The sequence below is a fragment of the Neoarius graeffei genome, chromosome 22 (genome assembly GCF_027579695.1).
Source record: "Neoarius graeffei isolate fNeoGra1 chromosome 22, fNeoGra1.pri, whole genome shotgun sequence".
NCBI classification, from domain to species: domain Eukaryota; kingdom Metazoa; phylum Chordata; class Actinopteri; order Siluriformes; family Ariidae; genus Neoarius; species Neoarius graeffei.
This window is the reverse complement of record NC_083590.1, coordinates 42,194,188-42,217,702: the sequence shown is the minus strand read 5'-3', so window position 1 is coordinate 42,217,702 and position 23,515 is coordinate 42,194,188. Positions and strand designations below refer to the sequence as shown.

At 40.7% G+C, this 23,515-nt stretch overlaps 1 protein-coding gene across 4 annotated transcripts in view; it reads left to right on the top strand.

Annotated features, from left to right (window-relative positions):
* The window catches only part of daxx (death-domain associated protein), a 166,503-nt gene that overhangs the window by 141,615 nt on the left and 1,373 nt on the right, over positions 1 to 23,515 (top strand). Inside the window, exons 8-10 of one of the 4 annotated variants that reach the window (XM_060904815.1) lie at positions 537 to 1,020; positions 13,141 to 13,264; positions 20,240 to 21,986. In XM_060904815.1, coding sequence (XP_060760798.1) covers positions 537 to 1,020; positions 13,141 to 13,264; positions 20,240 to 20,428 — 797 coding nt within the window. In that variant the 3' untranslated portion in view covers positions 20,429 to 21,986. Of the gene's footprint in view, positions 1 to 536; positions 1,021 to 13,140; positions 13,265 to 20,239; positions 21,987 to 23,515 lie in introns of those variants that run through there. The other 3 variants (XM_060904812.1, XM_060904813.1, XM_060904814.1) reach the window with 3 other exon arrangements.

Here is a 23,515-nt window from a genome sequence, read left to right as displayed (position 1 = left end):
TTTAAATCTTGCCACACTTTCAGATTGAGGTCTGAGATTTACCTAGGCCATTCTATCCTTATTAGGTGGCATTGAATCACTCCAGTGTCACCTTGTTGGTGTGCTTAGGGTTGTTGTCCTGTTAGAAACTAAAACTCTGCTCAGTCGCAGGTTTTCTCTCCTGTATTTTATCTCCAGTTTCCCAGTTCATGCAGAAGAAAAGCATCTACCATAATGTAATACTACCATCACTATACTTCATAGTGGGGATGTTGTTCTCAGGGTCATGAGAATAGCTTGTTGTGCCAAAAATGTAGGTCTCATCCAACCAGAGAACCTTTTTCCCTAGGTTTGTGGAGTCTCCACTGCACTTTTTTGGCAAACTGTAGTCAACAGCCATTTTGAAATGTGTGTGAGAAGCTTTCATTTTCTGTTCAGTATTATAAGCCTGATGTAGCATAATTGTGTCCTGTATGTATGAGCTCATTACTGATTTGCCTCTTTTAATTTATTGTAGCAGAATAAACATTGGAAGGATTATTTGTGAAATATTTCAGATGAAGAAGACAATGAGGAGGAGCATCTGAGCATCACTGATGACATTGTGCAGCCCAGCAGCAATGGGTCGTGTCCATCAGTTAAATCATCTGACTGTGGAGATGCAGGTGAGAGTGGTGATGAAGATCCGCAGTCTGACAGTAGGACATGTGTCAGCGTTACCACAGAAACATGTCTCGAAGAAAAACATTCCAGCGACAGTCCCTCCTCTTCAAACAGCCACGATCAGTCAGGTGTCCTGAACCCTCAGTCTGCGGAGAACACATTGCTTGTTTCTAACAGTTGTCCCTCAGCTGACTCCAACAGCATCAGTGAAGCCACAGAGATTCCTTCCACCCCTGAGAACCGTGTCTCCACCCCACTGACGATATCCACCAGTCACCCTGAGATGACTAACAAGATGTGTAACAACAAGAAGAGAAAACGGGAATCAAACAACCACATGATTGTCCAAAATGGCAACATCAGACGGAGTGATGTGAGGTAGAAAATCAGCTTGTCTTCCAAAGTGATTATTTGATATTTTAATGATGACAGCCTCAAAACAAAAAGAAATGCAGAGGCCGTCACAATGGACTAATACTTTCTCGTGAATTTTTAGAGCATCACCAACATGTACTCATCCAGCGTAAAGTTGGTTTTTAGTTTTACCTTTGTCCAGCTGAATTTGATACAGCAAATGTGTTTTTATTGTGTGAGATGAACACAGTGCAGCTAATATCATTAGCCAGGTTTCCTCAAAATTTTCAACCGCATCTTAAAATCCACACAAATTACCTGAAATCTGCCTAAAACACGTCGTCACTATTTCAGATTTTTTTGACCAAAAACACTTCTGCATGCTGAAAGTAGGTAACAAAGATGATGGAATTAGTGTTTGCAAACATTACACACACAACACGTCAAATCATATTCTACAGCGTCATGATTTATACAAGGCTGCCATGATTAGTCGTGATTTGATTACAAAAATTTGTGATTTTTATAGTCTATCGTAAAGTTGGTTACTTTTGTTGAGTTGCAAATATGTCTCGTAAGAGTATGAAGCGATCACTTTTCTTTCAGAAATGTCATTAAATACTATTCTTTTTTTTGTTATTTTAGCAGTGCTAAGTGCAAATTTAAAATGATTGAAACTGACCATTTTTAAGACGAATTAAAACAACACGTTTTTAGAAACATATATTACTTTTTATTTCATCAAAATTGAGCAGTTAGATCCAGATATATTGTAATTTAAAGGTAAGTAAACGGAAATGTGACCTAGTTCAGGGGTTCTCAACCTTTTCTGCTTTGAGGCCCACCTAGTCATACTTGTAACGAGTCAGGGCCCATTAAAGATCCCCAATTATTTTGGCTTATCTGTTCTATTAGAATCTAATAATCTAAAGTGTATTAACGGAATGCAACGTCACTCCCTGTTACAGATGGGAGCCCAGGAATTAAATAACTGCAATAAAAGCAAACTGTTTTTAATTGTCGGTATTGTATTAAAAACTCTGTGGATGCGCCAGAAGCCAACATAAAACCATGCATGCAGGGCATTCTCAGCCAAAAGGGACTAATGATCCAAAAGTGGAGTCTGGTCCATTAACACAAGAACATATTGCCATGTTTGTGTACAGCAAACAAGCAAGTTATTAAAACCAAGAAGTACACTCCAAAGAAGTGGATCTAGAAACCACTCAATGGGATAAATCTTTACACGCTAACCAAGAAGGACTTTTCCTATCAGCTGGAAAATTATCCATCCATTGAATTCCCTGACATCTCAAACTACCTGGTGCTGCAGACATCGTTCTACACGGACACACAGGTGAAAACCTGGAAGATCATGGAGGCGTACAACTTTTTATATGTGGCTGGGTTAAAGATCCGGGGCTCAGGACACTACAAGATAGACGGCAGTAGACGGATTGAAGTGTAGGAAGTGTGTTTATTAGCAGGCGTGATATTTAAGTCAAATTAAGTTTATTAGGGCCCGAGCACCGAGGTGCACCATAGGTGCAAAGCCCTGTTTTCAGCATGTTTTTTTCATTATTATTTCATTAATTAATTTTTTTTTTCTCTCCGCGTGCCAACTTGTTTTTGAGGCACTTGTGATGCTTGAAAACTCAAGAATTTTGGCACACTGATTAAATGTGCGTAAAATCACAAAGCTACATTGAGCGAGAGATTGGGTGTGGTCTCGGAGCTCTATAGCGCCCCTGAGAACAAGCTATGGTTGAGATGAAGTTGCTCGGATGGGCAGAAGATTTGGTGTGATCAATGCTCTTGTGATGCAGGACAAAGTTCACTTGGTTGTATTTGACTCTGCCCAACAGGAAGTCAGCCATACTGGATAGAATGCGGGATTTTTAAACTTTCCCGTGTTGTTTTGAGGGGCTCACCATGGCTAAAAAACTCATGGAACTTTGCACATGCATTTGTCTTATGATATAACTTGAGCTGATATGGTAAATCAGTCTAGGTGGGCTTCATTAATGATATAATGCCCCCAGGTCAAAAATACAGATTTGACACCTTGGAGATATTCGAAAACTCATGAAATTTAGTATACACATCAGTCATGTGCATTGCTTACTCAGTGATAGGGGCTTGACCCTATCTTGACCCTACGTGTGTCTGGGGGACTCCGTAGTGCCCCCATATGACACTGAGACTCCTCCTCGGTATATAGTTTCATCTATCCATGTCAAATTTGGTAGGTGTGTGGAGTGCCCCTAGACAAACAAAATTTGCAATATACATTGCATCAGCCATACTCAACAGGAAGTGAGATTTTGGTTTTGTGCATTTTGATACGTGTTACATTTTGACGTACTCTTCTTAGGCGTTTTGTTGGATTCATGCCATTTTCAGTATACGTTGTAGGTGCATTTGGGTAATTGAGTAATCAATCTCATTAAATCAGTCTCATTAAATTTGAAGGTTAATAATTAAATTGAATCAGTCTCATTTGAATCATTCAAAGTGAATCATTCAAAGTGAATCATACCATTAATTTTGGTGCTTAATAATAAATTACCAAACAGCCAAATTATGGTATATTCTAAATTATGATCACTTACCGTATTACATAACTTATATGCACCTTTCTGAATTCTTTGGGAGATTGGGGACTTCAAAGATATTGGAACACAAATAAAACACACAGTTTCAATAATAAATGAATTTATTATAAAAATAAAAATGGATAATAGCAGATTGAAATATATACAAACAGTGAGGTGGGTGTGGGTGTATGAGGCCTTGTGTGGGGGAGGAGTTGACCACGTGTTCGGGTAGGCCTAGATTAACCTCGTGTGGCTAAGCTAAGACAAAGGGGAGCTAGCTAAAGGAATTGTGAGTGGCCACGTGTTTGTGTAGGCCTAGATTAGCCTGTGTAGCTAACTCCACGTGGTGGAGGCCTTGTGATCCCTTGAGACAAATACAATTAGCTCTGGAGGCTAATGGAACAAAGAATTAGCCGTAGGCTAATTTCACTAGCTTATAACAATACTGAATCCACTGAAATCTTGATGCGGTCAAGATGTATAATAAGAGAACTAAATATGTTAGTAGGAGTAAAGAGAAGCATGCACAGCCCATCTATTAAACAATTGAGAGAACATAGAACAAAATAAATCAACACGCTGTGTGTTTAACAGTGTAACAAATAAACCTGGGTTTAAATTCACACTTTTCAATAAAAGCAAATTCCTAAGACTAGCTTTAATTATGCCCAAAAATGCCAAGTCTTACTTCTGTATCCCGCTTCTACGCGAGATTATGAGAAGATGTCCTGAGACTTTGGAGTTTTTCACCGTTGTGAAGCACAGGGAATTACTCGGAGAAGTTGAGTTTCACAGAGGCCCGTGGATCACGTCTGTGGAAAGCATAGAATTCTTGATCCGGCGCTTCGTGGCTCGTGGGAAGAAAAAAACTCTGATTAAACAATGTGCACAGCGCTTCAATCAGGAGGAATTCTGATCGCTCCTAATTATAAATTAACTGCTTTGAGCTGCAGTCGTATGTACTTAATGAATGAAACCGGTTGTAACTCACTGAGTTTAAAATCGCGCGATTCTGGATTTTTACCGTGGCCAGTGGTAAACAAAGAAATCGCGCTGAATCGTGGATCTTGCAAGAAAGAGAAGAAAAAGATGTCTTATTTGGTTTGCCCGGCAGAGCGTATCTCTTTGTGCGTCCAGATGGCTTGGAATCCGGACACGAGAGAGAGCGAGCTGAGCGTTTCCGGGTCTCTTATGCTTTCATGGAGGATGTGACGGTGGTGATCCCGCCCCCGGCGTGACGCAGGTCAACACGGAAGTGGGCTCATGGGAAATGTAGTTTCTTAAAGAGACGGGCTGTTGTAGTTCTTAGACGGACTGTGTACCTACAGCGTCATGTCAAGATGCTGCTGATTTTAATTTGTGAAGGGATTTGTGACACCTTGTAAGATGTTGAAATCGCGAACCAATAAATTTATACGTTACACCACGCAAACAGGACACGTCATCAATTCACCGTGCATTGCCTGATATGGCTAAAATTTCACAGGATATAATGGTTCTGATGATCTCCACATGTCCAAAGTGACCCTCTGATATAGCGCCACCATTTGGATCTGGACAGTAATGACTCCATTGCCTAAAAACTCAAACTCATGAAATTTGGTACACATATCAATCCTGGCCACCACTACTCAGGGATGGAGGTGTGGCCCCGGGTGTGTCCGTGGGACTCCATAGTGCACCCCCCATGACATGGAGACTTCTGCCTTGTATATAGTTTCACCTATCCATGTCAAATTTTGTAGGTGTGTGGTGTGTCCCAAAACTAACAAAATTGCAGTATACGCTGCATTAGCCATACTCAACAGGAAGTGAGTTGTTTTTGTGGAAGGCCCTTTCTCGCTGCTAGCGGCTATATTTTTTTTATAGTGCTTTTAACATTAGCCATTGTCACCAAGCAGCTTTACAGAGAATTAAAGCTGTTAAACATGAACTAATTTTATCCCTAATTTATCCCCCAATGAGCGAGCCTGTGGTGACGGTGGCAAGGAAAAACTCCCTCAGACAACATGAGGAAAAAACCTTGAGAGGAACCAGACTCAAAAGGGAACCCATCCTGATTTTGGTGATGACAGATAACGTGATTATAAATAACTCGCTTCTATAACTGTGTCCTATAGAGTCACAAAGTATAACTGTGAAACCAGGAAATCATTATAGTTTTAAAATGAAGTCTGTTTTGTTGAAGTTATAAAATGTTCATTGATGGAAACTTGAGTACAAAACTGTTCATGACAACTGCAGTCATATTGCTCCTGTGGAGGACGGTCCCATATGGACAGTCGAAAGTTGCACTTGGAAGATGGCTCTGGACGCTTACAGTAATGCTTTTATGGCTGAGGACTACAGTTAACTTGCTAACTCTAGGACTGCAGTTGTCATGAACAGTTTTGCACTCAAGTTTCCATCAGTGAACAGAAATTCACCATTGATAAATTAATAATTATAAATAAATAATTTACTGATAATTGATCAGCGAATGATGACGTCATATGGGAGCACAAATAATGGTGGTGTCAAAGAAAGGAATATGTATTCATAGTTGAGATGTGCATCATCTTATTCGTATCACTGTCACAAGACATCAGTTTATTGAGATGATATACACGATACTACACAATTTGATGGTTCATATGCTATATCATTCTATTCAGGTCAATTTTGTGCCCTTGCAAATATTTTGCTCTTGTATTCATCAGGAGCTCCGCTTTTAGGCAGTCCACTTTAATAGGAACTTGTTCTTGATTCTAAGAATCCTGTTCTTGGCTGACAGGAGTGGAACCCAATGTGATGATCTGCTGTTGCATGCCGAGATGCTTTTCTTCTCATCATGGTTGTAAAGAGTGTTACTGAATTACTGTATCCTTCCTGGCAGCTCGAACCAATCTGCCCATTTTCCTCTGATCTCTATTATCAACAAGGCGTTTCCACCCACAGAACTATCTCTCACTCAATGTTTTTTTTTTTCGCACCATTCTGTGTAAACTCTAGAGACTGTTGTGTGTGTGAATCCCAGGAGATCGGCAGTTTCTGAAATACTCAAACCAGTGCATCTGGCACCAACACCCATGCCACAGTGAATGTCACAGAGATCGCAATTTTTCCCATTCAGATGTTTGAAGTGAACATTAACTGAAGCTGTTGATTTGTATCTGCATGATTTTATGCATTGTGCTGCTGTCAAGGGATTGGCTGATTAGATAACTGCATAAAACAGCAGGTGGATGAGTGTACCTGATAGTGTCTGGTGAGTGTGTATTAGTACTATGATAACATGTTTACATCTACTGAGAAGTGTTATATTTAATACATGTAGAATTTTTGTTTGGGGGGGTTGATCACTTGACTAAAAGCTTAAGTTGAAATTGCAGGTTATAGTTTGGGGTTCTGGTCTCTCTTTCAAATACTACAAAGCTGGTTCTCTACAGTCGTGTTAAATCAGGGTGTCCGCGGAGTCTAAAAAAGTCTAAAAAAATAAAAAAAAAAGTCTAAAATTACACATTTTCAATTTTAGGCCTAAAAAAGTCTAAAATACAGAGATATTTTGCACTGTTGGTCTAAAATCTCATTTGGGTAATTTAAGACCTAGGTTACGTGCAGAATAATTCCGAAACTAGAAAATCTTCCCGGAAGTTCCTTTCAGCACCTAGATGTCACCCGGGATTGGTTAGCATCTAGGTGCTGAAAGGAACTTCCGGGAAGATTTTCTAGTTTCGGTTGTGTTGCCAGATTGGGCGTTTTAAGTGTGTTTTAGCGGGTTTTGAACGTATTTTGGGCTGGAAAACGTCAGCAGTATCTGGCAACACTGCGGAAGATTTCCTGGTTCCGGTTTACAGCGCTGACTCAGTTCGTGCAATTGCTGGTGTTGCATAGGCTACCGTGTAAGCTCTGTCAATTTCAGCGACAAATTAAAAATGGAAGCGGACGAATTGGTTCTTAAAAGAACTAGTAAGGGGTCAGTCATCTGGCATTTTTTGGATATCGCGAGGAGGACGTGGAACAGCAAATGCCAGTTTGTAAAGTGTGCAAAAACCCCTGTCATCACGAAAGGCAGCAGCACTACAAATATGTTCCATCACCTGAAACTCACCCGGTACAGTATGAAGAGTCTCTTAAACTCTGAACTACTTGCCCACGAGCTAAACCCCCCCCACAAGCTAAACAAATGACCATAGTGGCCTCGTTCTCCAAAGCCACCCCATATGAGTAAACGAGTCAGAGATGGAGAGCTATAACGGATGCAATTAGGCCACTCATTTTTGATTTTTAGGTTCACGGATCCGCCGACGTGAGATAAAAACTACCGCTGAAAAAATAAAAAGTCTATGTGTACTTTTATTTTTATTTGAACCGCCAAAACTTGCAATTAGTAGATTAATGTTTTTTTTTTTTTTGACAATAGCTTCCTTGTAACAGCATTATATACCCAGTACTAATAGATCTACTGCATTCGGTGGGAAAATTCCCACTGGTAATACGAGTATACATTTGCGTTCGGTACATATCCTACCATGGTCACGGAGTGCAACAATCTAACCGCAGATGACTTGCAAAGGGTCAAGGTCGGTATCGGAAAAAAAGCCTTTCCCAGTTAACACTGAGGAATAACATGTTGTAAACACTGTTCGTTGTAAATTTCCGACTGGGATACTGGCAATTACCATTGGGAAGTTGCTTATCGAATTCACCAGCGTGATGGCAAAATGGCTTCAGTCAGTTCTGATCGTTATGTCAGCATTTCATGTGGAGATCGCAAATCGTTTCATCGAGTGGATTTGTTAAGTGGACAGAACGTCGGTGAATACATATCGCAAGAATTAAATGTAAGCAAAGAAATGATAAAATGTGTGTACGCTTCCACGAAGGAGGGTAGATCCGATACCGGTACTAGAGCAGTGCCAGTGGTAACCTTAGTCAGAGACTTTGACTGCTCCTATATTACTGTTGAGCTTGAAGAAGACGGAGACAGCACAGGTGCTATCGAATGTGAACTGGACGTCAGACATCCGTCAGCACTCGATGTGCTCATGGCAGCATCACGCTCATACGACCACTTGCCTTCACAGAAGTAAGTACTGCCTGGGAATACTAATCAGTGATCAAAACCATTCACTATATACAGTGGTGCTTGAAAGTTTGTGAACCCTTTAGAATTTTCTATATTTCTGCATAAATATGACCTAAAACATCATCAGATTTTCACACAAGTCCTAAAAGTAGATAAAGAGAACTCAGTTAAACAAATGAGACAAAAATATTATACTTGATCATTTATTTATTGAGGAAAATGATCCAATATTACATATCTGTGAGTGGCAAAAGTATGTGAACCTTTGCTTTCAGTATCTGGTGTGACCCCCTTGTGCAGCAATAACTGCAACTAAACGTTTCCGGTAACAGTTGATCAGTCCTGCACACCGGCTTGGAGGAATTTTAGCCCATTCCTCCGTACAGAACAGCTTCAACTCTGGGATGTTGGTGGGTTTCCTCACATGAACTGCTCGCTTCAGGTCCTTTCACAACATTTCGATTGGATTAAGGTCAGGACTTTGACTTGGCCATTCCAAAACATTCACTTTATTCTTCTTTAACCATTCTTTGGTAGAATGACTTGTGTGCTTAGGGTCGTTGTCTTGCTGCATGACCCACCTTCTCTTGAGATTCAGTTCATGGACAGATGTCCTGACATTTTCCTTTAGAATTTGCTGGTATAATTCACAATTCATTGTTCCATCAATGATGGCAAGCCGTCCTGGCCCAGATGCAGCAAAACAGGCCCAAACCATGATACTACCACCACCATGTTTCACAGATGGGATAAGGTTCTTATGCTGGAATGCAGTGTTTTCCTTTCTCCAAACATAACACTTCTCATTTAAACCAAAAAGTTCTATTTTGGTCTCATCCATCCACAAAACATTTTTCCAATAGCCTATTGGCTTGTCCACGTGATCTTTAGCAAACTTCAGACGAGCAGCAGTGTCCTTTTTGGAGAGCAGTGGCTTTCTCCTTGCAACCCTGCCATGCACACTGTTGTTGTTCAGTGTTCTCCTGATGGTGGACTCATGAACATTAACATTAGCCAATGTGAGAGAGGCCTTCAGTTGCTTAGAAGTTACCCTGGGGTTCTTTGTGACCTCACCGACTATTACACGCCTTGCTCTTGGAGTGATCTTTGTGGGTCGACCACTCCTGGGGAGGGTAACAATGGTCTTGAATTTCCTCCATGTGTACACAATCTGTCTGACTGTGGATTGGTGGAGTCCAAACTCTTTAGAGATGGTTTTGTAACCTTTTCCAGCCTGATGAGCATCAACAATGCTTTTTCTGAGGTCCTCAGAAATCTCCTTTGTTCATGCCATGATACACTTCCACAAACGTGTTGTGAAGATCAGACTTTGATAGATCCCCGTTCTTTAATTAAAACAGGGTGCCCACTCACACCTGATTGTCATCCCACCGATTGAAAACACCTGACTCTAATTTCACCTTCAAATTAACTGCTAATCCTAGAGGTTCACATACTTTTGCCACTCACAGATATGTAATATTGGATCATTTTCCTCAATAAATAAATGACCAAGTATAATATTTTTGTCTCATTTGTTTAACTGGGTTCTCTTTATCTACTTTTAGGACTTGTGTGGAAATCTGACGATGTTTTAGGTCATATTTATGAGGAAATATAGAAAATTCTAAAGGGTTCACAAACTTTCAAGCACCACTGTATCTATAACTTAGTACAAGCATTATATTTTTCTAATACAAATTAGACCTAGATGGTCTAAATATGAAAGTGTTGCAATAATTCAACGTATTATCGCTCAGTAAATATTTTTAATTATGAAATTTTTTAAAAGATTTTTAAAGATGAAATCACCTGCAGATTTGGGAGAAACCGGATGGGGGTATTTTTAAATTCTATTCAGAAAATAAAAAGTTGGGCATAATGTCCCCTTACGACGGCCTATCCTAGCCGGTCTGAGGCATATGCCCTGCTATAATATATTAAACATGTTTAATATATTATAGCAGGGCATATGCCTCAGACCGGCTAGGATAGGCCGTCGTAAGGGGACATTATGCCCAACTTTTTATTTTCTGAATAGAATTTAAAAATACCCCCATCCGGTTTCTCCCAAATCTGCAGGTGATTTCATCTTTAAAAATCTTTTAAAAAATTTCATAATTAAAAATATTTACTGAGCGATAATACGTTGAATTATTGCAACACTTTCATATTTAGACCATCTAGGTCTAATTTGTATTAGAAAAATATAATGCTTGTACTCCGGTAAAATATTTTTGATATTATTCATGATTTTAATATGAAATATTGATATTTAGGAAAACATAATTTGGATAATATAAGGTAAATATACAGGTATGGTAGGTTTTTTTCTTGTATTGGTGATGGTAGCAATCCTATCTAGTGCTGGTTTTAAACACAAGCTTGCATGTAGTACTAGTCTGTAGATGGAATGACTGAATGTCTATATAGAAATATATACATACATACATGTACACTGATTCTATGAAATGCATGTATTTACATATCAAATATTGATAGCTCTTGTACACTGCTATTGAATATTTGCTATTTTGATATTTGTTTTAAGTATAACTGTAGTGACTGTGTGTGTGTGTGTGTGTGTGTATGTATATATGTGTGTGTGTGTGTGTGTGTGTCTTTAATTTATTTTATTTTCTAATCCCGACATTGAAAATTTGCCATTTGAAAAAAAAGAAAAAACAGACATTGACACTTTTTATTTTTATTTCGACCGACATACTCTAAAATGTGTTGAAAAAATCCGTGAACCTAAAAATAAAAAATGAGTGGCCTTACTAACGTCATTGCCAAATACATGATCCCAATTAGTATAGTGGAAAAACCAGGCTTCCAAAAATTACTAAACACACTCTATCCCAAATATGAGTTGCCTGGTCGCAGACAAGAGAAGGCAATACCGGAATTATACACATCTGAGAGGCAGAGCCGGAAAACATTCAGTTCAAAAGTGTGCAAAGAGAAAAATTATGTTTTGCAGATCTCTCTCTTCTCTCCCTCAATCTCTCTCTCTCTATTGTGAATGTTCCAGTGGTTCTCAGTAGTCAGGTTAATAGCTTGGAGATCTATTTTTTAAAATAATTTAATGAATGAGCACTTTTCTTATTTAGGCTAAATGTCTTTCTCAGTGTTGAGCTTGCACTTTATTGATTTGAGTTCTGAGCAGCTCTGTACTGTATTGCCCCTTTGTTGCAATTTTCAAGATTGTTTTTGCAGTTTGTGCCACATCTTTGTTGAATAAAAATAGTCTTATTTCAATTCAATTGTGATTAATCACTAACATGAAAATTTAAAATGTGTTGTTGAAAACCACCTGTAAAGTTAACCAAGAATGTTATTTAATCTGCAGGGATTGTAGTGAAAACAGTAAAGAGTAAAAGTTAGATTTCATGGGGTCCTTTAGAGGAGATTTAAATATATCGAGATATATATCGTATATCGTGAAATGGGAAAAATGTATCGGGATATTAATTTTTTTCCCATATCGCACAGCCCTATTGTCACGGTTTGTAGCAAAATGGGCAAATGCAAGTTTAACGACTGCTGGCTTGAACGCAATGATTTCGTAGACTGGTTAAAACGTGTACCAAACAATCCGTTTGAGGCGTACTGCACATTGTGCAAAAGAACACTCAAACTCAGCACCCTGGGTGTAAAGGCACCAGAATCGCACGCGAAAGCGGAGAAGCACCAGGCTGCCCATAAAAGTCTGCAACAATCGCATGCCATCACTCAATTTTGTTCACCGTTGTCAGATCCAAGCACATCTCGAGACGGTGTATCAGCTAACTCCGTGCAAACTGTAACGCTACAACACGCAAACCTTACAGAATCGAATGCCTCATCCTCAAGTGATTTGCGGGATGTCTTTGGCTCCACTGCAACTTAGTTCCTCATTAATGCAAGAGCGCACCCTAGGGATGTAATGAGTTCATTGGTGAATGATGATAAATTTTGTTAATTTCGAAAGTAATTCAGGCTCTCCCAGTTTTCTTTATTTTTTTTTGTGCGGCATAAGTCTTAAATTTAACCTGCTATGGTCTTAAAAAGGTCTTAAAAAGTCTTAAATTGAACTTGTTCAAGCCTGCAGACACCCTGTAAATGCTCAGTCCCTTTTTTTTTTAATAACTTACAGCTCAATGTTTTGTTTTTAAATTTACTTTTTTGTGTGGGTGTGTACATCCTGTCTGTTGCATTTTTGGAAAACTGGAAAAGCTTTAGGAATTGGATGTGCTATTGAGTACCTCATTTTTCACTAATTCACCCATCTCTAAGGAGCAGCTGATAGAGCACTAAAAATCAATTTGTTAAATTGTCTAATTTTCATTGCATTTCAGGGTTATTATTTCTTTGTGCCTTAAAATTTTGAACTGTGTTCTTATTTGAACTGTAATGTGGAGCTGTGTGTTACTTTTCTTTGTTCTGTACTTTATGCTGAAACGTCACTGAACTTAATGTAAATGTGTTTAATGACAGTGATGTCTCTCTGGACATAAAAGTGGCCTATAGCCCAGTGCAAGTGGACTCCACCCGGGCAGACACACCCACTCAGGATATGGTCAGCAGCTCTCGCTCCACACCACCCCCTAAAAAGCACAAGGTAAAAGTGTGTGCATGCGTGCTTGTGTGCAAGCAAACGAGTGAGTAAGAGGTGTTTAATTCTGAATATAGTTGAGTCAAATATTAACTGTACACTAGGCTTGTGTGATCTAGATTTATTTTCCTCCTCACGATTATCCATTTAAAATTGTTGACAAACTATTTAATAAACACTCAGGACCAACAACCTAGAATACAAATGGAACATGAGTATTTCAGCCTTTTTAGGTTTAAGAATTGTGTGGGAGTGTGTAAAACCTACTGCTATGCAGTCAGGAGCTGCTTGTTGGCAGTGGCAGGGATGAAAATGCTCAGCTGGATGATGGATTCTGCAGCAATGTGCAGTAAACAGTGAAATCATTATATTAAAATATAATCAAATATTTTTATATAATTATTAGTAATCTAATGTCCACATGGCTGACATTTTCATTGTTGCAAAATTTATAAAGGTTGGCAGATCTAGTGATGTGATATAATCAGAGTAAACGTGACTGGATATCATTATCATACGCACCTACTCAATACCATTGAACACTGTAAAAGGTAAAATATTTGTCAGTTTTGTTATGAAGTCACCTGAATGATAAGAGGCAGAGGATGACATGACTACTTTTGTCAAGTCTCCAAGTTGTCTAGAAACCATCCATCTTGTGATCCTGAGCAGTAAATTACCTTGACATTAAAAAAAAAATACAGTGGAGATAAAAACACAGCCTTGTTAAAACTGCAGGTTTTTGTGATGTCAAAAATTAAATCAAGATAAATCATGTTAAATCTTTTACACCTTTAAAGTGTACCTGGTGTGAATTTTAATTACTAGCTTTTTCAAAAGATCACGTATGATACCAGTGGTTCCGTCATGTAACGTTTGTCATAAGCTCTTGTTAAGTACGCGCGAGTTTTAAGTCACTGCTCCGACAGTCAGGCATGGTCAGCAACATGTTGCCTCCATCATGGGCTGTTCTGGCACCAGTAGTGACGTACAGTTGTTGGTTTGTCCGATTGTCAGGGCTGCAATGGACTGGTCATTGACCCTGTGTTGCAAACACCAGTCTAAGATAGCACATTATCAACCAATCTGCTCATAAGAAATAGAAGAAATATTTACACTTACTCGAGCTGATCTTTGGCTGGATTGAGTTGAAGTTAAAAATAAAAAGGCACCATTCATCATTTCTCAAGATTGAACCAAGTCGCTGTCCTGAATCATAAAATGAATCATCTGAAGCGCATAAAATCCACGTGCCATCTCGCAACAAGTTTTACCTCCAAATAGCCCAAATATATCCTTATATTCCCTAATCCCTAATGGGATGTCAGACAGATTTTATCCTGTTTACAGTGGGCGTTCCCACCGTGAAAGAGAAACCAATCGAAACCGAAAGAGTGAAAGTGATCATCATGCCATTACCATCCCTGTGTTCGAAATCACCCACTCGTTCACTACTCCCTATATAGGGAATTACTATATAGAGGACTATATAGTAAGCTCATTGGTGAAATGGAAAAACGCTTTCAGACACTAGTCCGTCACGCTGGTATTTACGTCATTACTGTCGCACAATTAAAATGTGCCATATCCGCTGGCCAGCGGGTTTTCAAAATAATAAATACATGCATGTTTGTGATAAATACATATTATACTGAGCGTATTCCCCACATTAATCAGTACAAAGTTCCTGCATCTTTCAGTTTTTTAAATCAAGGCTGCCACTGCCTTTTATTAAATCAGATTTGAGACTTTTAATTTGATTTCTTTCAGTGCAACTGCAATGCATGATGGGATATATTGCTTGGTTAGTGACCACCGGTTGTACACTATTTTTCATGATGCATTGTGGGATACTTTGAGTGCACTATATAGCGTGTAATAATCCTCACTATTGTTTCGGACAGCAGTACAAAATGGCATCCTCACTATATAGTGAGTAGGGAGCAATTTTGAACACAGGGCATGTGAATAGTCTTTTATTATAGATGAAAGTCTTCCGGATTTACCCGGAAATCCGGATATTTGACAAAACTCTTGAAAGTCTCCAGTTTCCCAAATGGAGAAATGTATTTTTCGGATTTTTCGCATTCCTAGACGGGGCGTAATACTTCGCATCGTCCTTGCATGGGCGCAGTCCTTAAATAGCCCAAACATAGTTAATTGATTAAAGGCAGGTGTTCTTTGTTAACGGCGCGCGTGCCGGAGCGCGTTAGGCGCACGCGCCTTCAGGTGCACGAGCTAAGGCGCGCAGGACTGACACCGTTCTGCGCAAGCGCAACACAATCACACGAGAAAGCATGTTCAAGCTGCCAGTGTAGCTGCAGTCTTTTTTTAGTTGCGAATTACAAATATTTCCTCGTGTTAATAATTCGCCATGTCAAAACAAGCGAAACTTTCCTCCTTCTTTCGACGTGAAGAGAGGTAAGCAATTTATTATACATTTTTTCCATCGAAGTTGCATTTTGTGGCTTCAAAGCTAAGTTTTAGTGCCGTTTCTAGAAAATGTGGAAGAAACAGCAATAATGGAAGAACCAGTTTCTAAGCGACCTAAAACTAGCAATGGTAATTTATTTTTTTGTTACATAATGTACTCAGGCTGCCAGTCAGTGTGTGACACACACACACACACACACACACACACCCTGAAAAATCCTAGCTACGTCCCTGATTTACATGAGAAATTTGGTATTCATTGGTGTGTTTAAATTTACAGACAATACGAACTAATGTAAACAATTGGCTTCAACTCGCATAAATATGAATTGGAATTTTTAGTTCACTTTAGCTTATGCAAATGCACAACTCTACTAAAAGATTGATAAACGAGGCTCATTGTTCCCAACATTGAAACCTGAAAGCTTTAGAAACTCCAACAGATATTTAACACTTTTTAACAGTACTGTTTTGGGATTTTGCTGAGTTCTGCTTTGCGACAATGTTTATTGTTAAAAGCACTATACAAATAAACTTGACCTTCAACTGTCTGATATTTTTCAAAGTAATTATGGGGAAGTCATGGCCTAATGGTTAGAGAAACAGCTTTGGGACCAAAAGGTTGCTGGTTCGATTCCCCAGACTAGCAGGATTGACTTAAGTGCCCTTGAACAAGGCACCAACCCCAACCGCTCTGGCAAGAGTGGTGGCGTACCTTGTGTCTGATTAGCCAAAGAAAAACTGATGATGTGATCATCAGTTCGGGCATCGAACCCGACCAACTGAACTGAAAGTAATTAACTGTGTAGCCAGGAAAATCACTAAATGCACTCCTGAAAATTACTCATTAACTAGGGGAATCAAATTTGATATTTTTGACATGTTAATCATTAATGTACATGAAAGAAAAGGGCTTAAAAGTTTTATAACTTGTTTTAGTGGAAATAAGTACTAAAATGCACTAGAATGCAGGGTTTTGCGTATTATGTTATTAAAATTTTTTCAGGGGATGTTGCCCCCCCAATCTTAGTTTGACTTTCAAAAGTTCAGGATTTTTTCCTTTGCTCCACTTTCATCTCTATTTTATGAATGTGGAAGTGCATGTGCCAATGTGACCAAGTAAGGTGACAAGTTTTATGTTTCATCTAATTTAGGTAATTTAAAAACTAATAATATTATTTGGCAGTGGACACATAAAGTATATGCATATATGATGCATGCTTATATGATGATAAACTCGTGAAGATATTTATCTCACTAAATGACCTACTCATTCTAAACCTGTCGAGCTTCACCAGCGAAGCTCTCGACCCCAAAGTACAACCAAATCTACTTGCACATAATGCCATGAAATAATAGATATGTTTCATAAAGATCTATTACCAGTATTAGATCTATATTTATTCAATGTGTTCTGAAGTTACTTGACTGGGAATCTCGACCCACAGAACACTGCTTGTTTACTCACACCCGATAACCCAGAATCAACGACTGTATGCCACTTCCGGGGGCAGTGGCTGCTCCCCGGTTCTGCCTCCACGGGTAATTCACTGAATAAAATTGTCGACAAAAGTGCTTTTACATTGGTTTTTTGACTGAATGTGCACATCTTTTGTCTATAAGTAATACATAAAGCACAATTAATGTTGGAAGCATGACTGGTACTGGTACACTTTAATGTCAACCAAAAACATTCAAATCTTTTTATTAATTTTTTTTGTTTGTTTTTTATTAAATTTGATTTCAAATTGACTGGAACTAGCTGATGTTTCTTAATCTTTAAAGTTTTAAAATGTTTTAACTTGTACAGATTCATTGTTTTCACTGAATGTCATGATGCATATCCTGTATCGTAAAAATGTCGGTTTCATGTTTATGAAGGGTGCCAATAATTCAAGCAGGTACATCTCACTACAGGTACATTCTACACTTGTGCTGGTGGTGAGACACTTTGCAAGTGCATATAATGTTAATATTGATATCAAATAACATATAATATCCATCCATTTTCTTCTGCTTATCTGAAGTCGGGTCACGGTGGCAGCAGGCTAAGCAGGGTATTCCAGGTGTCCCTCTCCCCAGCAACGCTTTCCAGTTCCTCCTGGGGGATCCCAAGGCGCTCCCAGGCCAGATGAGAGATATATAATCTCTCCAGCGTATTCTGGGTCTACTCTGAGGTCTCCTCCTAGTTGGATGTGCCTGGAAAACCTCCAAAGGAAGGCACCCAGGAGGCATCCTAATCAGATGCCTGAACCATCTCAGCTGACTCCTTTCTATATGAAGGAGCAGCGGCTCTACTGCGAGATCCCTCCAGATGTCTGAGCTCCTCGCCCCATCTCTAATGCCGCTTTTCCACTACAAACGCGGCTGAGCCGTGCCGTGCCGAGTCGAGCTGAGTCGAGCTGAGCGGGGCTGTTGGAGTTGCATTTCGACTACAACCGCGCTGAACCGTTCTGGCTGGAAGTGGGTGGACACATTGGGTGGAGTTAGTGAAAGTGGGTGGACGTCATGTGATGTCGTTAAGCAGCGCAAACAGTGACATCAGTGACAGTGGCGGAACAAGTCAGAGCCGGGCCGGGGGCGGGGCAAATGACCGGGCCCTTTATTAAAGCTTATCATAACATCATTTTAGGCTACAAAATGTCCGCAACTGCGGTGTTTACCAATTTCAACACTACCGGGTGCAACTATATGTTATTTAGTACATCAAGTCCTTCAAACGAACATGTAACTCAGAAACAAAAAACATTAGGATACTGTACATGGCTCATAATAAAACATCAATAGCCTATACTGCGCACATTATTTGAAGGGCATACGAATGAGCGCTCAGAGGTTGCAACGCTGACAGGAAGAGTCAGAAATAAAAGGAGGGCGGTGCAAACCTCACTGAATGCACTGTGTTTACCAATTTCAACACTCCGGGGTGCAACTATGTTAGTTTGTACATTAAGTCCTTCAAACGAACATGTAACTCAGAAACAAAAAAAAACATTAGGTGACATACTGTACATGGCTCATAATAAAACATCAATAACCTACTGCGCGCATTATTTGAAGGGCATACAACGAGCCTTGCGCTCCGCGAACTCGTGCACGATGCTCTGTATGTCACTGATTCAGTGATCTTTTAAGCGGTAGTCTCACGACCCGAATAGTAAACAATAAACATGGAGGACATGGAGTCGTTAGTGTTGCTGGTCTCGGTGCTGTGGCTTGTTGTCACCGACAACGCGGACAGATACTGGCAAGAGCGTATAGATGAGGCGAGGCGCATAAGGCTTCAGAAATTCTCGTAATTCATAATTATTCTTCTTCCGGGTTTGCGGTGTTTACAGATCCCAGCGCGCTCGCGGGGCGTGTGTGGGCATGTGAGGACACTCCTCCTCACCAATCAGTGCACAGGGGAGTGTCTGCTCACGCCCCCAACCTCAGTCGGCACGGTTTGGCTCGCTTCAGCCCCACTCCAAAACGGTGCGAGTTTTAGGGGCTAAGCAGGGCTGAAACGAGCTGAGTCGTGCTGGTTTTTGGTAGTCGAAACGCGAGCCGTGTCGGGCTGAAGTGAGCTGAAGCGAGCTGAAGTGAGCTGAAAAAGGGTAGTGGAAAAGGGCCATAAGGGTGAGCCCAGCCACCCTATGGAGAAAGTTCATTTCAGCCGCTTGTATCCATGATCTCTTCCTTTTGATCGCTACCCAAAGCTCATGACCATAGGTGAGGGTTGGAACGTAGTTTGACTGGTAAATTGAAAGCTTTGCCTTCCAGCTCCGCTCCCTCTTCACCACGAAGGTCTGGTACAACGCCTGTGTTACTGCTGATGCTGCCCCAATCCGCCTGTCCAACTCGCGCTCCATTTTACCATCACTTGTGAACAAGACCCCGAGATACTTGAGCTCCTTCACTTGGGGCAGCAACTCACTCCCAACCCAGAGGGAGCACTCCCCTGTTTTCTAGCAGAGAACCATGGCCTCAAACTTGGAAGTGCTGACTCTCATTCCAGCCACTTCACTCTTGGCTGAAAACCGTCCCAGTGGTTGTTGAAGGTCATGTGCTGAAGAAGCCAACAGAAACACATCATCTGCAAAGAGCAGAGATGCAATTTTGAGGTTTCCAAACTGGACACCCTCCTCACCCCGGCCGTGCCTTGAGATCCCATACGAGTATCACAAACACGGTGATAAGGGACAGCCTTGGTGGAGTCCAACACCCACCGGAAACATGTTTGACTTTGCGCTGAGAATTTGGACACAGCTCACACTTTTGCAATCAAAGTGGACCGGATGGCTTGTAGCAATGACCCCGATACTCCATACTCCTGCAGTGCCCCCCACAAGAGCCCCCAGGGGACATGGTTGTAAGCCTTTTCCAAATCTACAAAACACATGTAGTCTGGCTGGTCATACTCCCATGAATACCCCCCCCCCCCCCCCCCCCCCCCCACAAACAACAACCCTGCCAGGGTAAAGAGCTGGTCCACCGTTCCACGGCCAGGACAGAATCCGTATTGCTCCCCCTGAATCTGAGGTTTGACAATCAGAGTTTCCTTTCCAGCACCCTGGAATAAACGTTCCTGTGGAGGCTGAGCAGTGTGACACCCCTATAATTGGAGCACATTCTCCGGTCCCGCTTTTTGAAAAAGGGAACCATCACCCCGGTCTGCCACTCCACAATCAAGTTAAGTTTATTTCTATAGCACTTTTAACAATAGACAATGTCGCAAAGCAGCTTTACAGAATTTGAATGACTTTAAACATGAGCTGATTTTTATCCCAAATATAGTACACAGGCACTATACCCGGCCTCCACGAGACATTGAAGAGCCGTGTCAGCCAAGACAGCCCAACAATGTTCAGAGCCTTCAGCATCTCAAGGCGAATCTCATCTACCCCTGGTGCCTTGCCACTGAGGAGCTTCTTGACTGCCTCAGTGACCTCTGCCAGAGATATGGGTGAAGCTTCCCCTGAGTCCTCAGACTCTACCTCCTCCATGGAGGACATGTAGGATGGGTTCCAGAGTTCCTCAAAGTGCTCCTTCCACCGCCTGACAATATCCCCAGTTCGGGTCAGCAGTTCTCCTCCACAGCTGCGCACAGCCTGAGGCAAGCCCTGCTTCACACTTGAGTCGCCGAACGGTTTGCCAGAACTTCCTTGAGGCCAACCGAAAGTCCTTCTCCATGGCCTCCCTGAACTCCTCCCACACCCAGGTTTTTGCTTCAGCAACTGTCAAAGCTGTAGCCCTTCTGGCCTCCCGGTACCTGGCCAACCAAGCCCTAAAGGCCTCTTTCTTCAGCTTGACTACTTCCTTCACCGCCGGTGTCCACCAGCGGGTTCTTAGGTTACTGCCATGACAGGCACCAATGACCTTTTGGCCATAGCTCCTACCAGCCGCCTTTACAATGGAGGATTTGAACATGGTCCATTCGGATTCCATGTTCCCAACCTCCCCCAGGATGCATGAAAAGCTCTTCTGGAGGTGGGAATTGAAGACCGCATGAACAGAGGACTCCACCAGACGTTCCCCAGTTCACTCTCACTACACACTTGGGTGCCAGGTCTGTCCGGCAGCCTTCCCCGCCATCTGATCCAACTCCCCACCAAGAAGCTCTGCTCCTCTCTTCACCCGAGTGTCCAAGACATACAGCCACAGATCTGATGATGCGACCACAAAGTTGAGCATTGATCTTTGGCTTAAGGTGTTCTGATACCAGGTACACTTATGAACCACCTTATGCTCGAACATGGTGTTTGTTATGGCCAATCCATGATGAGCACGGAAGTCCAACAACAAAACACCACTTGGGTTTAGATCAGGCAGGTCATTCCTCCCTATCAACCCAGCAAAATTCAGCAAAATTTTCTGTCAGCTAGTTTTGATGTTATGCTTCACAGGAGACTTTGAACTGAGTTTTCATGGCTTTACCTACTTGTTTTTTTTTTTTTTGTTTTTCAGGTCAAACTGATTCTTTTAAATAAATAACTATTTTAGAATATAACCGTAGTTGTTTTGATGAAAAATATTGAGATCTTAGTGATTGGAATGATTTTTTAAAAAACCGGTAGTCAGAAATGCAAGTGTCAATTTCAATTAAATCAATTGGAATTGCTTATTGGATGTAGCTCTCTCAGGTTTTTTGAGGTTAGCCTTGAAAGCTGTGAATATTAATCTAAATAATCATTTATATTCTTTCATATAAACACTAGTAGGCCCTACTTAGAAATACAAAAGCATATAGAGCACAAAGAGGGTATTAGAAATATTATTGTATTACTTTTTTATTTAGCTAGAGAATGGTAGATGTGAATGATATTCAGTGCTTATTTATGCTTATTTTATAATTAAAGCTGATTTCATGAGAAAGCTTATAATCTTTGTGATGTATAAATGAGAGATAAGATCAGCTGTATATTGTACAAATAAAGCTATTTGGTGAAACTTTGGAGAAGAGAATGTACCGATTTAATGGTGTTACCTAATTAGCATAATTAATACTAATTAAATACTAATTTGCATAATTTGTTTTTACTAATTTTTTAAGAAATTTGTATTCAGTATACAACCATCTATGTGCCTGTCAATTTTCCATTTCAATTTCCTATACAGTGCCTTGAAAAAGTATTCATACCCCTTGAACTTTTTCATATTTTTCCACCTTACAACCACGAACTTAAAAGTTTTTTATTGAGATTTTATGTGATAGGCCAACACAGAGTAGCACATAATTGTGAAGTGAAATGAAAATGATAAATGGTCTTCAAAATTTTAAACAAATAAAAATCTGAAAAATGTGATGTGCATTAGTATTCAGCCCCCCTGTGTCAATACTTTGTAGAGCCACCTTTTGCTGCAATTACAGCTGCAAGTCTTTTGTGGTATGTCTCTACCAGCTTTGCACATCTAGACACCTGAAATTTTTGCCCATTCTTCTTTGCAAAATTGCTCAAGCTCAGCCAGATTGGATGGAGAGCGTCTGTGAACAGCAATTTTCAAGTCTTGCCACAGATGCTCAATGGGCCATTCTAACACATGAATATTCTTTGATCTAAACCATTCCATTGTAGCTCTGGCTGTATGTTTAGGGTCATTGTCTTGCTGGAAGGTGAATCTCCTTCCCAGTCTCAAGTCTTTTGCAGCCTCTAACAGGTTTGCTTCCAGGATTGCCCTGTATTTAGCTCCATCCATCTTCCCATCAACTCTGACCAGCTTCCCTGTCCCTGCTGAAGAAAAGCATCCCCCATAGCATGATGCTGCCACCACCATGTTTCACAGTGGGGATGGTGTGCAGGGTGATGAGCAGTGTTAGTTTTCCGCCACACATAGCGCTTTGCATTTAGGCCAAAAAGTTCAACTTTGGTCTCATCTGACCAAAGCACCTTCTTCCACATGTTTGCTGTGTCCCCTACATGGCTTCTCGCAAACTGCAAACGGGACGACTTATGCCTGTCTTTCAACAATGGCTTTCTTCTTGCCACCTTTCCAAAAAAGCCTGATTTGTGGAGTGTACAACTTATAGTTGTCCTGTGCACAGATTCTCCCACCTGAGCTGTGGATTTCTGCAGCTCCTCCAGAATGATCATGGGCCTCTTGGCTGCTTCTCTGACCAGTGCTCTCCTTGCTCGCTCTGTCAGTTTAGGTGGACGGCCATGTCTTGGTAGGTTTGCAGTTGTGCCATACTTTTTCCATTTTTGAATGATGGATTGAACAGTGTTTCTTGAGATGTTCAGAGCTTGGGATATTTTTTTATAACCTAACCCTGCTTTAAACTTCTCCAGAACTTTATCCCTGACCTGTCTGGTGAGTTCTTTGGTCTTCATGATGCTGTTTGTTCTT